Below are 16,540 nucleotides of genomic sequence, written 5' to 3' on the forward strand. Positions count from 1 at the left end.
ATATTTAGAAGGAGCTTATATCAAATATTTTTATGAATACAGTAACTGTTCTTTACTTTCACATGAGTTTGTTGGGACAAGTATACATCTGTATAAAGCATCCTAGTTCTTATAGTAGTAGAAAGTTAATTTGCCTAGCTTAGGACTCAGATTTATTTTTTTGCTTGGGTTCTATTCAGGTGACAGTTTTTCTTTCTTTTTCTTTTTTGAGACGGAGTCTCACTATGTCGCCAGGCTGGAGTGCAGTGGCGTGATACTGGCTCACTACAACCTCTGCTTCCCGGGTTCAAGTGATTCTCCTACCTCAGCCTCCCAAGTAGCTGGGACTACAGGTGTGCACCACCATGCCCAGCTAATTTTTGTATTTTTAGTAGAGACGGTGTTTCACTGTGTTGGCCAGGATGGTCTCCATCTCTTGATCTCGTGATCTGCCTGCCTTGGCCTCCCAAAGTGCTAGCATTACAGGTGTGAGCCACCATGCCCAACCCGACAGTTTTTCTTTCCTGAGCTTGGTTTTATTTTACATACCCTGAATTTTTGTAGACCATGGTTTATTTTATTCATGTTATAAATACTTATTAAATGTCTGGTATGTACAGAGTATGAGGCATTTTAATTTAAGATGATATTAAAAAGCGTAAGAAAATCTATTAGGATTATTGAAAAACAAATTTTCAAATATATAGAGCCAAACAAGAAATACAAAGATAAAATTTTGACTTCCAGGAACATTTTTAATTTTTAATTTAAGAATTTATTCAGTGAATTTAAGATGTTTCTCTTAATTTCCACAAGGTTACTGAAATCCGTCCATCACAATCCTTCAAAATTTGGAATTCAGGAAGAAAAACTAAAGCCATTTGAAAAGTTCTTGCTGAAGCTAGAAGGGCAATTACTGGATGGAATAATATTCCAGGTAAGTAGGTCTGGATCAGACTGTAACAATTGGGCTCGTATTAGACGACAAAGCTCAGAATTACGGTAGGCCACTTTTATAATGCACTGTTAAATATATTTTTCTTTAAAAAGTGCTTTGGCTTAAAATTATTGTTAGAGTACTAAAATATTTCTGTATCTAGTAGCCAACAAAATTAATAGTGTATTAGTTGTATCTAGAGTAAGAGTTTTAGAAAAATTATGTAAATGGATACAAATATTTGAGGATTAACATCTAATCTGAGTAGTTAGGTATAGGCATATCTTGTTTTATTGCATTTCGCTTTATTGCATTTCCCAGGTAATTGCATTTTCTACAAATTAAAGGTTTGTGGCAACCCTGCATCAAGCAAGTCTTTGATCATCATTTTTCCAACAGCATTGTGTTCACTTTGTCTCTGTGTCACATTTTGGTAATTCTTGCGATATTTTAAAGTTTTTCATTATTATAGCTGTTATGGTGATCAGTGGTTTCTGATGTTACTATTGTAATGTTCTGGGGTGCTACAAATAGTGCCCTGTAAGATGATGAACTTGATCGATAAATGTGTGTGTTCTGACTGCTTTATCAACTGGCTGGCTGTTGACCCGTCTTTCTCCCTCTCTTCAAGCCTTTTTATTCTCTGAGACACAACCATATTGAAATTAGGCCAATTAATAGCCCTACAGTGGCCTCTCAGTGTTCAAATGAAGAGTTTCATGTCTCTTAATCAAAAGCTAGACATGATTAAGCTTAGCAAGGAAGTCATATCAAAAGCAGAGATAGGGCCAGGCACAGTGGCTCATGCCTGGGAGGCTGAGCCGGCAGATCACGTGAGGTCAGGAGTTTGAGACCAGCCTGGCCAAGATGGTGAAACCCTCTCTCTCTCTACTAAAAATACAAAAATTAGTAAGATGTGATGGCAGGCGCTTGTAATGCCAGCTACTCGGGAAGCTGAGGCAGGAGAATCGCTTGAACCTGGGAGTCAGAGGTTGCAGTGAGCCAAGGTCACGCCGTTGTACTCCAGCCTGGGCATCAAGAGGGAGACTGTCTTGCGGGCGGGGTGGGAACAAAAAAGCAGAGATAGGCTGAAAGTTAGGCCTCTTGCTGAGAATAGTTAGCCAGCGTGTGAATGCAAAGGAAAAGTTTTGAAGGAAATCAAGTGCTGTGAACACACAGATGATAAGAAAGTGAAACAGCAATACTGCTTATACGGAGAATGAGCAGTTTTGTGGGACTGAATTGAAAATCAAGCCAACCACAACATTAGTTTAAGCCATAGCCTAATCCAAAGCAAGGCCCTAACTGTCTTTAATTCTCTGAAGGCTGAGAGAGGTGAGGAAGCTGCAGAAGAAAAATTTGAAGCTAGCACAGGTTGGTTTATGAGGTTTGAGGAAAGAAGCTGTCTCCATAACATGAAAGTGTAGAAGCAGCAAGTGCTCATGTAGAAGCCAGTAAGTTATCCAGAAGGTCCAGCTAAAATCACTGATAGAGGTGGCCATACTCAGCAACAGATTTTTCAGTGTAGATGTAACAGCCTTCTATTGGAAGATGCCATCTACATCTTTCATAGAGGGAAAGCCAATGCCCATTTGCCATTCTGAAAATCTTAGGACCCTTAGAAATTATATTACTCTACTCTGCCTGTTCTCTGTAAGTGAAACAACGAAGCCTGATGACAGCATATCAACACTGAGGCAAGACCCTCAGCCAGCAAAAAGGTGATAGCTTACTGAAGGCTCAGATGTTAGCATTTTTAGCAATAAAGTATTTTTAAATTAATGTACTTAGACATAATGCTATTGCATATTTAATAGACTATAGTATAGTGTAAATACAACTTTTGTTTTTGATACAGAGTTTCACTCTTGTTGCCCAGGCCGGAGTGCAGTAGTGCAATCTCAGCTCACCACAACCTCTGCCTCCCGGGTTCAAGCAATTCTCCTGCCTCAGCCCCCTGAGTAGCTGGGATTACAGGCATGTGCCACCATGCCCAGCTAATTTTGTAGTTTTAGTAGAGGTGGGGTTTCTCCATGTTGGTCAGGCTGGTCTCAAACTCCTGACCTCAGGTGATCCACCCGCCTCAGAAATTTGTGTCACTCACGTTATTGTGCTGGTTGGGAACTGAGCCTATGGTTTCTGTGAGGTGTGCCTGTATTGTGTTTGCTGTTAACCTCTAGGTTTAGGGGTTTTTGTTTTGTTTTGTTTTTGAATCTCGCCCTGTCACCCAGGCTGGAGTGCAGTGGTGCGATCTTTGCTCACTGCAACCTCCGCCTTCCGAGTTCTAATGATTCTCCTGCTGCCTCAGTCTCCCGAGTAGCTGGGATTACAGGCGCCTGCCACTGTACCCAGCTAATTTGTATTTTTAGTAGAGACAAGGTTTCACCACGTTGGCCAGGCTGGTCTCGAACTCCTGACCTTGTGATTTGCCAACCTCAGCCTCCCAAAGTGCTGAGATTACAGGTGTGAGCCGCCATGCCCCGTCAGGTTTAAGTTTTTAAGACAACCCTTAACAAGTCTGTTTAATTCTTCCTAGGCCCAGGGAATATAATTTGGGTTTGCACAGTCCAGTATGGTAGCTTCTAACTACATGTGGCTATTTAAATGTAAATAAATTAAAATGAGATACAAAATTCACTTTCTTGCTCACGCTAGCCACATTTCAAGTCCTTAATAGCCACATATAGTTCATGGCTAGTTATCATATCAGACAACACAGATGTAGAATATTTCCATCATCACAGAAAGTTCTGTTGGACAGTGCTGCTTTGAGCAGGTTCCACCAGAAATTGCATTATATTCCATTTATAATACATTTCAAGGTTACCTTTAGTTTATGTTTTATGTGATCACAGTTTTTAACCGATTGATCTCAACTCTTGTTTACAGTTGATCTGACCCTTTGAACAACATGGGTTTGAAGTGCGCACGGGTCATACAGATTGTTTTTCAAGAAATGTATTAGAAAATTTTTTGAACATTAGCAACATTTTGAAAAAAACTTGAAGACAAATGGCTTAGCCTAGAAATATTTTAAAAACCTGAGGAAAAGTTAGGTATGTCATGAATGCATAAAATATATGCAGATACTGATCTATTTATGTGTTAATTGACTTATGTTATCCATAAGATTTTTGGTCAACAGTATGCTATTACTAGTTAAGTTTTTGGGTAGGCAGAAGTTACATGAAGATTTTTTACTGCACGAGGGTCAGTGTCCCTAATTTTATGTTGTTTAAGAGTCAGCTGTATATCAATTTAAATGTTTATTTTATTTTATTTTTTTGAGACGGAGTCTTGCTCTGTTGCCCAGGCTGCAGTGCAATGGCGCGATCTTGGCTTACTGCAAGCTTCGCCTCCTGGGTTTACACCATTCTCCTGCCTCAGCTTCCCAAGTAGCTGGGACTACAGGAGCCTGCCACCTCGCCCGGCAAGGTTTTTTTTTTGTATTTTTTAGTAGAGACGGGGTTTCACCATGTTAGCCAGGATAGTGTCGATCTGCTGACCTCGTGATCTGCCTGTCTCGGCCTCCCAAAGTGCTGGGATTACAGGCTTGAGCCACCGCGCCCGGCCTCAATTTAAATATTAGTTCATTAGGTTAAGAAGATAATTTTTTTGTTACTGATTCTTTTTCCAGGAGACATTTCTGTACATGCTATAATAAAGTTTTAGGAAAGTAATTGTAAACAGTAAACATAAATTCTACTCATGAGAGTGCAAAGTAAAATAAAAAATATGCTTTATCTTCTATACATCTCTAAACATCGTGTGTATTTCTTTATACAGGATTATAGATTTGGATTCAATTTTATTACTTTCACATAACTAGTACCCAAAAATATAAATACATACATATTTTTCATTCACAAAGATCTAAATATTAGATTTCGTTAAGAACCTGAGCTTTAGTTTTAGTAAAATTTAAATGATGAATATAGAAATTTATCATACACTATATTTAGTGTATGATATTTAAATGTTTAATCGTTAATTATTGAGAGTCTGAATTTCTCTTTAAATGTTTCCTATCTAGGCCTGTATAGAACAACAATTTGATTCTCTCAATGGAGGAGTATCTGTGTCAAAAAATAGCACTTTTGCTGAGGAATTTGCACATAGTATTCGGTCAATTTTTGCAAACGTAGAAGCCAAGCTTGGTAATGTAAATCTCATTTTTTGTTTTTTGTTTATAAAATTTGCATTTTCTTAAAAGCATAATTGAAGTGTAATTTTTCTGTTTTCTCTTATGTTATTGATTTGTAAGGAGAACCTTCTGAAATTGACCAGAGAGACAAATATGTTGGAATTTGTGGACTCTTTGTATTGCACTTTCAGATTTTTCGAACTATTGATAAAAAGTTTTATAAGTCTTTATTGGACATTTGTAAGAAGGTAAGAACTTGAAACTTATTTTTCAATTTGAGTAGATTAAAAAGATTGCAGATAAAACTAAGTATTTTAAAATGCATTTTATTCCTGTTTACAAAAATAATTTAAAAGTATTTACTTGTAAAATTCAAGTATTCCAGAAATAAGTAACTTAGTGAATGAAAATACATCATATTTCTACATCATATTACTACATATTGGTAGATGGTGTTCAGGTTTGTTCTGTACATTAACTTTTTTAGTGGTACTAGTACTACTTTTTTCTTTTCCTTTTCTTTGCCACTGATTTTCATTACTGAAGATGAAGAAATGTAAAATATATTTCTTTCTGTGTCTTTGTTATTTTCATAATGTGGCACCTGATTTCAAAACTGAAAGATTAGTTTATATGTAACATTGAGTGATAGTGACTATGATAACCCAGCCAATTTTTTAAAAACTTATATAAAATGAAACTAAAGGACATGAAGATTCAAGTTTCTATTTACTTGTTGCATTTTTTTATCTGACAATCCATGAGAGGGTGTTTTGTGTGTGTGTTATTTAATACTTAGGGAATAAAACTCATGCTCAACACCAGATGTAGAAATGCCTTAACTCTGCCACAGTGAAAGATATTTGTCTCATAATATATTAATAAGTATTTTTGTGGTTATTTTTTCTTGAAATGAATTGTCTTCCATGTGTATTATAGAACTTGTACACAACTTACTGTTTAGCCTGCATTTAATGATTTTTCCCCTTTTCCCTTTTCTGTTTCAGGTACCAGCCATCACTCTAACTGCTAATATTATTTGGTTTCCTGATAGTTTTCTGATCCAGAAAATACCAGCAGCTGCCAAACTTCTAGACAGAAAAAGTCTTCAAGCCATTAAAATACACAGGGATACTTTTCTACAACAGAAAGCTCAATCACTTACCAAGTAGGTTTTATAAACAAGTATAATGAAAATATTTAGATATTCTTTATTTTCAAATATTATACTAACTCTAAATGTATAATACCATTTGAGTTATTAAATGTACTTGATAATTAAGGGTCAGGCAATCTCCAGGAGATTTGTTTTCTAGAGGTTTTTTGTAAAAAATATTTTACACTTAAAGTCAATTTAAGATGTGGACAGATTATACTTTGTGGATACAAATGCGTACATACATAGTTTTTATCATCTGTGTTAAATATTTTTTGTCTAAATGAAGTGAAGTCTCAGATTTTGTTGCAGTGGACATCATTTGATGACATTAAAAACATTGTGTGTCCATGGTGATTTTGGGAGAGGCTGAGTTTTTCTTGATGTGCTTCCTTTTTCCCCCTTTATTTTTATTTTTATGAAAATAGTATATGCATATATATAAAACATCAAAAAGTGCTAACGCTTAAAGGGAAAGATAATTTTTCCCAATTCCTTCCTGTATTTCAGTCTTGCTCTCCAAAGGAACGCTTTTAACTCTTTGTTTCTTCTGATATTTACACCCTTATTTTTTGTTTATCTCTTATTGTGTAAATTTTCAAATATACACAAAGTAGAGAAAATAGTATAAAGAGCCCCTACATTCCCATCACCCAGCTTCAACAATTAATTTATTGCACATTCTTTCTTGAGTACAGGGCTAAAATCACATGTTAACTTGGATAAAGCTTTTGAGTGAAATGACACAGGACTCTGCTGCTGGCCCCATGCTGGTGACATTCTCTCAATGGAGGAGTATCTGTGTCAAAAAATAGCACTTTTGCTGAGGAATTTGCACATAGTATTCAGTCATGTTTGTGATATGGCTGGATGTAATGGGGATACTTATCCACTTTCTGTTGATTTTGACTATCAAAGGGAAGATGGGTCACTGCTATACATTGGGGGAAGGAAGAGCATGTCATTTTTAGTACTGCCATGTCCTCTGATTAAAGTGGAAAACTACCACCAATTTAGGCAGGTCTACTCATTTCAGAACTCTAGTAGATATCCTAAATCAGGTTTGAAGAGGGATAAAAACAAATGTTTAGATTTAGATTAGAGAGCTGAATTAAGTAATATAAGATTTAGAGACATTTATCTTTCCATTTGAGTAACAGTAAGTAGGGAAAAATGTGTGTATTTTAGTTCTTGGAATGTTGATATTTTGTAACAGTGTGATGCAGTTACTCAAAATGCCAATACATACTTAGCTTACATTAATAACTGTAATACCCAGGTTGTAGAAACTAGTTATAGTACAGGTTGAGTATCCCTAACTGAAATGATCCAATACTGGAAACTTTTTTTGTGCCATTGTAATGCCCAACGGAAACGCTCATTGGAGCATTTTGGATTTCAGATTAGGGATGCTGAACTGGTAAGTATATAATACAAATATTCCAAGATCTGAAACACTTCTGGCCCCAACCATTTTGGATGAGGGGTACTCATCATATATCTAGGTCATGGGAATTGATAGTTCCATTAAATTCTGTTTTTTCTTTTTCCTTTTTTTTTTGAGACCAAGTCTTGCTCTGTTGCCCAGGCTGGAGTGCAATGGCGTTATCTTGGCTCACTATAACCTCTGCCTCCCAGATTCAAGTGATTCTCCTGTCTCAGCCTCCCAAGTAGCTGGGACTATAGGTGCCTACCACCACGCCTGGCTAAATTTTTTCTTTTTTTTTAGATGGAGTCTTCCTCTGTCACCCAGGCTGGAGTGCAGTGGTGTGATCTCAGCTCACTGCAACCTCTGCCTCCTGGGTTTAAGTGATTCTCCTGCCTCAGCCTCCTGAGTAGCTGGGATTACAGGCACATGCCACTATACCTGGCTAATTTTTGTATTTTTAGTAGAGACAGGGTTTCACCATGTTGGTCAGGCTGGTCTCGAACTCCTGACCTTGTGATCTGCCTGCCTCAGCCTCCCAAACTGCTGGGATTACAGGCGTGAGCCACCGCTCCCACGCCCGGCTAATTTTTATATTTTTAGTAGAGATGGGATTTCACTATGTTGGCCAGGCTGGTCTTGAACTCCTGACCTCCGGTGATCCACCCACCTTGGCCTTCCAAAGTGCTGGGATTATAAGCATGAGCCGCCACACCCGGCCTTTTTAAAATTTTTTGTTTGTTTGTTTTTAAACTTTTAAGTTCAGAGTACAAGTGCAGGTTTGTTACACAGGTAAACGTGTCATGGGGGTTTGTTGTGCAGGTTACTTCATAACCCAGGTATATTCCATGGAATTTTTATTGGTCAGCTCATAGCTGGTGTTTGGTGGTGCCATGTTTTGAGAGGGTCACAAACTGCAGTATCCCTAGATGAAGCTGATCAGGATGTCAGAAGGTCTGAGAACCATGCCTTCTTGTTTATCTTCTCTTTGTTAGTGTCTGTGTAGTTTGGCTTTTAAAAGAGAAATCTGTGGAATGATGCGGTGGGTTTCTTTCAATATTTGAGGGGCCTTCAGAATGAAGAGGGAACAGATTTGATCTCTGCGGCTCCAGTAGGCTAAACTAAAACCAAAAGGTGAAGATGACAGATAGTAATGAAAATAATTACCAACGTCGTGAAGCTCTTAACTTTGTGGCAGGCATTATGCTAATAGCTTTAAACGTATCATGTTCCATAAAGCATGTAACAGTCTTCTGGCATAAAATAATAAATGTAACAACTAATGTTTATGGAGTGCTTACTATATGCCAGTAGCTATTCCAGGAACTTCACACATCTCCTTTAATGATCAGAAAATTGTATGGGGTAGATACTGTTGTTGTTGCCGTTCTATAGATGAGAAAACCCTACAGAGATTAAACTTGCCCAAGTTTAAACAACTAGTAGATGGCAGATGCAGGCAGTTCAACTCTACAGCCCAGGCTGTTAACTACTACCATAAACTATTTTTATCCCATTTTTAGATAAAGAGAATGAGGCTTAGAAAAATGAACTTTGCCAGGTCACACAGCTAAGTACATGTCAGAGATGGCATTCAGACCAGTGCCAGTCCTATTCTAGTGCCTCCGCAGCAGGTAGCGTTGTGTAGGCTGCTCTGTATTCTCCTTCACTAAAGCTGATAGGCAGAATATAGACGACTGTCAGTCCAAGATCTGTGGGAAGTGAGTCTTATTAAGTGGACAGTTGAATAAGTTGACTTGAAAGACTTATCACATGATGAAATTTTGTTTCTAAATTATTTACTACAGAGCTCCATGAAGATGAAGAAAAAGGTAACTGAACAGTTACCTTTTTCAGTCTCTTTGCAGTTATGTTGAGGAAACCTAAAATTCACTAAAGTGAAACTCAGGAGAGAGATGATGTGATCAGCATGGGCTTTGTCCTGACATTTTAGAGAAAGTTGAGGGGGTGTCTAAGAGGTGTCCCGAGGTCTTGCTTCAGAGTTTACGTGAGTAGGGAGCAATGGAGAGCAATAAGCAACAGTTTTCCTGCCCCCACACTATACACCAGACCCCAAGTGGCCAGTGTCCCAGCTGCCTCCTTGACTGGGGTCCAAGGTTTGTGGATTTTTGCATTTTGCTTTTGATTCACAACCACTTTAACACTGGAAAATACTGCCTTTAGAGGACAGAGGTCTGAATCTTCGTTTCAACCTCCCATGTTGACATGTAGGTGTTGACACTGTTTAGTACTTCATGTTGGGGCAGGAGATTTGTTTGTACTTTACCAATACCTTGGTATTTTTCCTGTTTGTACTTTGAAATGCACCTGACAATCCAATAGGTCACTTGGTGATTTTTGTACTCTTTGTCAGTTAACTTGCTTTTTGAAACTTGAAGCAATTTCATTTTTATATATTTATAAGAGGTAAAGATCATCTGTCATCTGGATGTGATCACAGAGTGTTGGGCAGAAGTGACATATAAACCTCTGCATTATCCTATAATCTTACCTAAAACTGGCTGAATGCCGTTCACTATGTATTATTGCCTTCTTCAGAGTGTTACTGACGTAGTTGCTCATCAGGGAGAGTTCCATAGTCTTGCCTAGGTCTCTTTCTCTGGTGCTTGCTTATGATTTTTTTCTGTTCTCTCCTGTACACAGTATTCCTGCTGTGTCTTGATTACAGCCTCCTCCTCAAAAGTGAAGGTGTTGCTCTAGGACCATGCTCTCTGTTTTTAAAAAAGGACCAGACTTTTAAAAAATGATTCCTTAAAAAAGGAATCATTCATAAGTCAAACAACGTTTCAGCACCATTCTAAGCAAAGCCACAAAGTACGACTATTTGTGTTTTTCGTCTGACGGAATTATGGCTCTGTAGAAACCATTTTTCTCAGATTTTGTGCTAGGGTTTTACCTCCGTGAGTCACATTTATTAGAGACTTTGGCAGGATACCTCTTTAGATTGAACTCTTGAGATTGACAGATTGCCCGGCAATATGGCTAGCCACTGACCTCAGTGTGGGATTCTAAATGTAATTGAGTGTCTTTAGTTCCTTGCCCTGAAGAGCTGTCCTCGAGCTGATTCTGACCTGTAAGAATGAGACATTTCTTTACCCTGTGTAACTAAGGAAGATTTGAGTTGGTAATGTCTGATTCCATAAAGGAGAATTGTCCATTTTGCATACTAAGGTTTTGTTTGTTTGTTTTTGAGACGGAGTCTTACTCTGTCACCCAGGCTGGAGTGCAGCGGCGCTATGTTGGCTCACTGCAACCTCTTCCGCCTCTCAGGTTTAAGCAATTCTCTTGCCTCAGCCTCCAGAGTAGCTGGGACTACAAATGTGCGCCACCATGCCTGGCTGATTTTTGTATTTTTAGTAGAGACGGGGTTTCACCATGTTGGCCAGGCTGGTCACGAACGCCTGACCTCAGGCAATCTGCCTGCCTCGGCCTCCTGAAGTGCTGGGATTACGGGCGTGAACCACCGTGCCCGGCCACATACTAAGTTTTTTCAAGAAAAGTATAGCTTAAACAGCTCATGAATACAAAGAGGTTCCCATCTTGAATGAGATTGAGTTGGGAAACATTGATGGAGTGATTTAGTATTTGTAATCATCCCGAATAGTAGAGAGAATTACATTTTTATTGCCCTAGTCTTTCTGGGATGGAAAAACTTCCTGGATGTGAGCTTGAATCTTGACTGAACTTACGATCTTGCTGCCTACTTAACTTCTCTTTGTAGCAGTTTCTTGTTCTGTGCGGAAGTTGTAGTACCTGCCTCATAAGGTTAATGTGAGGATTGAAAGAGGTGGGGTGTGTGTGTGTGTGTGTAAAGTTCTTGAAATAGTAGCTGTCATATAGTAAGCATTCAATAGCTATTAGCTTTTATATTCAGATTCTGACCACTTCCACTGTTACTATTCTGGTTCAAGTTGTCATCCTCTTTCTTCTGCATTATTACAGTAGCTTTCTAGGTGGTTTTCCTGCTTTTACCATTGCCCCCTCTGTAGTTTATTTTCAACTCATCAGATCCTCTTAAAACTAAAGTTAGATCAAGTTACTTTGCTTGGATCCTGTAGTGGCCTTCTGTCTCAGAGTCAAAATCCCTACTCCTTGCAAGTCCTTCCACAAATCCCTTCCCCATCTTACTTTTCTAGTCCCCCACTCCCTTCCTGTGTATCTTGCTGATCTAATAATCCCTGCTCACTGTGCTTCAGGTATACTGACTTTTTTGTTACTACCTGAACAAGCCAGACACATTTCCAGATATCTTAGGATTTTGCATGTCGTTCACTTTTCTACACTTCTTGTATATTTGCATGAATTACTTGTTCATCTACTTCAAACTTTGGCTCAAAATCACCTACTCAGTGAGCCTACTTTGATCACCTCCACCCCAGTCCTTATCCTTTTTCCCCTGCTTATATTTCTTCTGTAGTATGTATGTTTTAATTAATTTAAAATTTTACTTATTGATTTCATTATTATACAACTCTCCTTTCTAGAATGTAATCATCATGGGAGCAGGGATTTGTATTCATTTTATTTACTGCTGATTTCACTGTTGTATTCTCAGTACCTGTACTAAGAAACAGTGCCTGGCATGTTTGTTGAATGAGTAAATTATGTATGTCTATATAATATTTATCTTTTGAAAACCAGAAAGATGAAGTGACTGCTGCAGAGAAATAATGTACTCCAATCAATATCAAGAAATGGAAGTAAATTTTCTTTGCCAAGTAACCCCAGTATTTTCCTTTGTTAGAGATGTACAGTCTTACTACGTCTTTGTGAGCTCATGGATGATGAAAATGGAATCTATTTTATCTAAAGAGCAGAGAATGGATAAATTTGCTGAAGATCTCACCAACAGATGTAATGTTTTTATACAGGTAGTTGCATCTTATATTTTGGGGAATCTTTTTTTTGTTAATCTTACAGAAATTAAACTTGGAAAAAACTGAACAAAGAGTAGAGTCTGTTTTTGTTTATTGAAACAAATTGATTTGGTTATGTTGGGATCTGTGTGACTTATTAATTTAAATTTTCTAACAACCCATTCAAAGCTCTACATTCCTTCAAAACTTGACTATTTAACTGTACCCTAGAAGTTTTGATATGTTGTGTTTTTATTATTTATTTCAAACTATTTTAAAATTACAATAAACTTTGTGGGCTTTTTGAAAGATTTCCTTATTTTGAACTATATGAGGATTTTCTAGTTGTTTTATTATTGAGTTGTAGCAATAATTAAATAATTTTAGTATTTTGGAGTTTGCTTTATGATTTAGCTTATGGTCAACTTGGGTAAACATTTCACATCCACTTGAAAAGAATGTATAATTTGTATTTGTCAATTGTAGCATTTTGTATATGACAAGAGGATCATATTTATTAATGATTTTGTCTGTGTATTTCAGATACTGAGAGTTGTGTTAGAATTTCCCACTATTGTGGATTTGTCTGTTTATCCTTGTTCTGTAGTTTTTATTTTGTGTATTTTGAAGCTAAGTATATAATGTTTAGAATTATTCTGTCTTTCTAGTAAATTGGACCTTTTCTTGTTAAGAAATATTCCTTGTTATCTCTTGTAATGCTTTTTGTCATAGGTCTCTTTTGTGTGATGTTAACTATAACTGTTTTAATTAATGTCTGCATGGTATTTTCTTTTTTGATCCTTTCACTTGTGGCCTTTCTGGCTCCTTATATTTAGTGTGTGTCTTCTGTAAGTAGCATAAATTTTTTCTCCTATCTGATAATCTTTTTTTTTTTCATAGTACTATTTTTTCTGTATGTCCTTGTTGATATATTTGGTTTTAAACTGCCACCTGACTAGTTGCTTTGTATTTGTCTCACTTGTTCTGTGTCCCTTTTCTTTTCCTCTCTTGTTCTTTTTTGGAGTATTTTTAATTTTATTTCTCCTCCTGTTAGTTTAATTCTATATTATTTTACTTTTCTTTTAGTGGTTACTCTAGACATTTAAAATGTATTGTTTACTCATTTAGCTCTAATATAAATTAGTTTTACCACTTTCCTGACAGTGTAAGGTTCTTAAACAGCTTTGATTCTGTTTATCTGCCTCTCACCTTTTGTGCTGTTGTTGTATACTTGAGTTCCTCTGTATTTTAAACCTCACAAGGCATTATTATTGCTATTGTTGTTTTTATAGTCAGTGTTTATTTAGATTTACTCATATTTACCTGTTCTGTCGCTTTTTATTCTTCCTACATCTCTTAATTTTCATCTTCCTACTTGGGGAATACTTGCTAGTATTTCATTAATACAAGTCTCTGTTGATGAATTGTAACAGTTTTTGGTCTGAATATGTCTTCATTTCAATCATATTGCTGTGTTAGAATTCTAGGTTGGTTGGGTTTTTTTTCTTCTAGCTTTTAAAGGTGCCATTTTATTGTCTTCTGGTTTCCTTTGTTTTTGTTAAGAAGTCAACTGTAGGTTTGTTGCTTTTAGAATATGTATCTTTCTTTACTTTTTGGCTTTTAGTAGTTTTCCTACAGTGCCCCTAGGTGTGGTTTTCTTTGTGTGTTTGTGCTACTTTGGGGTCAGTAGAACTTCTTGAATTCATGGAATATTCTTTACCATTAACTGTTCAAGCATTACTTCTTTTCTATTTCCTCTGTTTTAATTCTTCATCTATCTCTAATCTGCTGTTAAATTCATCTACTGAGTTTTAAATTTTAATAATTTTACTTTCACTTGGCTTCTTTTTTATAGTTTACAGTTCTCTTCTGAGATACTTGATTTTGTGTTTTATTTTCTTCAACACATTCAGCTTATTTTGAAGCACATGTCTAATAATTTCATTATTTGGCTATTTCTCCTTATCTGTTGTTTCTCTTTTTTTTGTACATCTCTTACCTCTTTATATACCTAGTTATTTTTTATAGAGTGCCACACATTTTATATGAAAAGCTGTAGACGTAATTTGAGGATCTGGATCTTTTCTTCCTCCAGAAGGGATTTGTATTTGTATTTGCTTTTGTACACAGCTAGTCTAGGACAGTTAGCAACCCAGGTTATATCAGTCTAGTAGGTTGATCGAGATGATTTGAAGCAGGATTTTGATCCTATGATGGTTGTTTAATTCACCCTTACTTTTTGGGGGCTTACCCTTCAGGACCCCAACTCAGAGCTTAGGTGGTTTACGACAACCAGCTCTGATGAGCCCCGAGCTCCTATTTTTATCTCCCTTCCCTGTGAGATGTTGTTGAAAGATATGTTTGGCTTTTGTCTTTAGGGCAGATGCTTTAAGAGAAAGCAACCCTGAATGCCAGGCTCACTTCTCTGAGTTTCTGTCGTCTTCCAGATCTTGGCCTTATATTTCCTTATTTTTTTGAATCCTCTTTGATGCCTTAGGAGGCATTTTTAAACCATTTTGCTCAGATTTTCTAGTTGTTCTCAGTGGGAAGGCTGGTCTAAATTGTTTATTCTATCATTAACTAGTACAGACTCCAGACTACCCTTTCCCTTACAATTTAGATTTCAAAATACATCCTTTCACAAATTAATGGTTATCTGGGAATGAGCTAATGTGGGCCCTGGAGTTCTGTACTTCAAGTACCCCTAAAAAAGGGAATCCTTCTTTTTCTGCCTGACTTAGAGTTAGATTTTTGCTGTTCCTTGTTTGTGCTTTTTAATTTTTCCCAGGGCTGCACTAGGGTAGGGTCTGATGTAATAGTCCTGTAGCCGACAAGGTAAGACTTTGTGGCTCTTTCTGCATGTATGTGCCAAGCTTTGGTCTTACTGTCACCTTTCTTAGGATGCTATCCTTTCTTTGATTTTTTCATTTTGTTAATTTAGCACATGCCTCTTTGCCACAGAGAAACTTTGTGTGTGGTTCAGAGGAACTCCTATTTTGTGCTGAGTATCATTCCTTTAGTGAGCCGCTGTTTCTGATGGGAGAATACATTCTCTCACATGTGGCGGGACAGGAGTAAAAGGTTGAGGAACACTGGCATATAGCTTCTGCCCCACCTCCTTTATGTATCTACAGTAACATAGTTAAGGTTCGTTGCTAAACTGTACATGTATCTCTTTTGGGAACTTTATAGACCCAAAGAATCTCCGTCATTATCTTTGTGTTTTTCTGTGTTTCCCTTTTGGGTTTAAATGAAAAACTATTTGAGAAATAATATCCCTTTTTTCCTATTTTCTTATTCCACCGTTTCACTGAATTTAATACCATTAAAAGAATTTTAGGCCGGGCGCGGTGGCTCAAGCCTGTAATCCCAGCACTTTGGGAGGCCGAGACGGGCGGATCACGAGGTCAGGAGATCGAGACCATCCTGGCTAACACGGTGAAACCCCGTCTCTACTAAAAAAGTACAAAAAACTAGCCAGGCGACGTGGCGGGCGCCTGTAGTCCCAGCAACTCGGGAGGCTGAGGCAGGAGAATGGCGTAAAAACCCGGGAGGCGGAACTTGCAGTGAGCTGAGATCCGGCCACTGCACTCCAGCCTGGGCGACAGAGCAAGACTTCGTCTCAAAAAAAAAAAAAAAAAAAAAAAAAAATTTTAATACCTCACAAGACCTGGCTTCCTTCATGAATGGAAGGGGAGGGGAGAATCTGTTCTCATCGGCCTGGAAGGAGAGAAGCCTAATTAGCACCAAACTAGGCAAGGAGGAGATAGCAGATGGATTGTGTTGATTGGTCTAGGTGAATAGGAAAGGGGGACTTGGCTTGGAACTCAGAAATTTCTGTGCCTATCTGTATTGACTGAACAGCTCTCTTTCTCCTTATTTTTCCATTTTTAACTCCTTAGGGTCCTCAGCTCTTGCCTTAAATGGCAACAGATAGGAGTCTTTATTCTCTTCCCTGGCAGGTAAGATAAGGATGAATAGATACCTTTCTAACATCCAAATTGTTTCACTCAAAGCTTTT

The 16,540-nt window shown here is 37.5% G+C and overlaps 1 protein-coding gene across 2 annotated transcripts in view; it reads left to right on the forward strand.

Annotated features, from left to right (window-relative positions):
• KIAA1033 (KIAA1033 ortholog) overlaps positions 1–16,540 on the forward strand; it is a 63,849-nt gene that overhangs the window by 13,638 nt on the left and 33,671 nt on the right. The window contains exons 10-14 of one of the 2 annotated variants that reach the window (XM_011935341.1): positions 796–916; positions 4,950–5,073; positions 5,181–5,308; positions 6,068–6,228; positions 12,408–12,537. In XM_011935341.1, coding sequence (XP_011790731.1) covers positions 796–916; positions 4,950–5,073; positions 5,181–5,308; positions 6,068–6,228; positions 12,408–12,537 — 664 coding nt within the window. The remainder of the gene's footprint in view (positions 1–795; positions 917–4,949; positions 5,074–5,180; positions 5,309–6,067; positions 6,229–12,407; positions 12,538–16,540) is intronic. The other variant, XM_011935349.1, reaches the window with a different exon arrangement.

Source organism: Colobus angolensis, unplaced genomic scaffold (assembly GCF_000951035.1).
Source record: "Colobus angolensis palliatus isolate OR3802 unplaced genomic scaffold, Cang.pa_1.0 Scaffold10, whole genome shotgun sequence".
NCBI lineage: Eukaryota > Metazoa > Chordata > Mammalia > Primates > Cercopithecidae > Colobus > Colobus angolensis.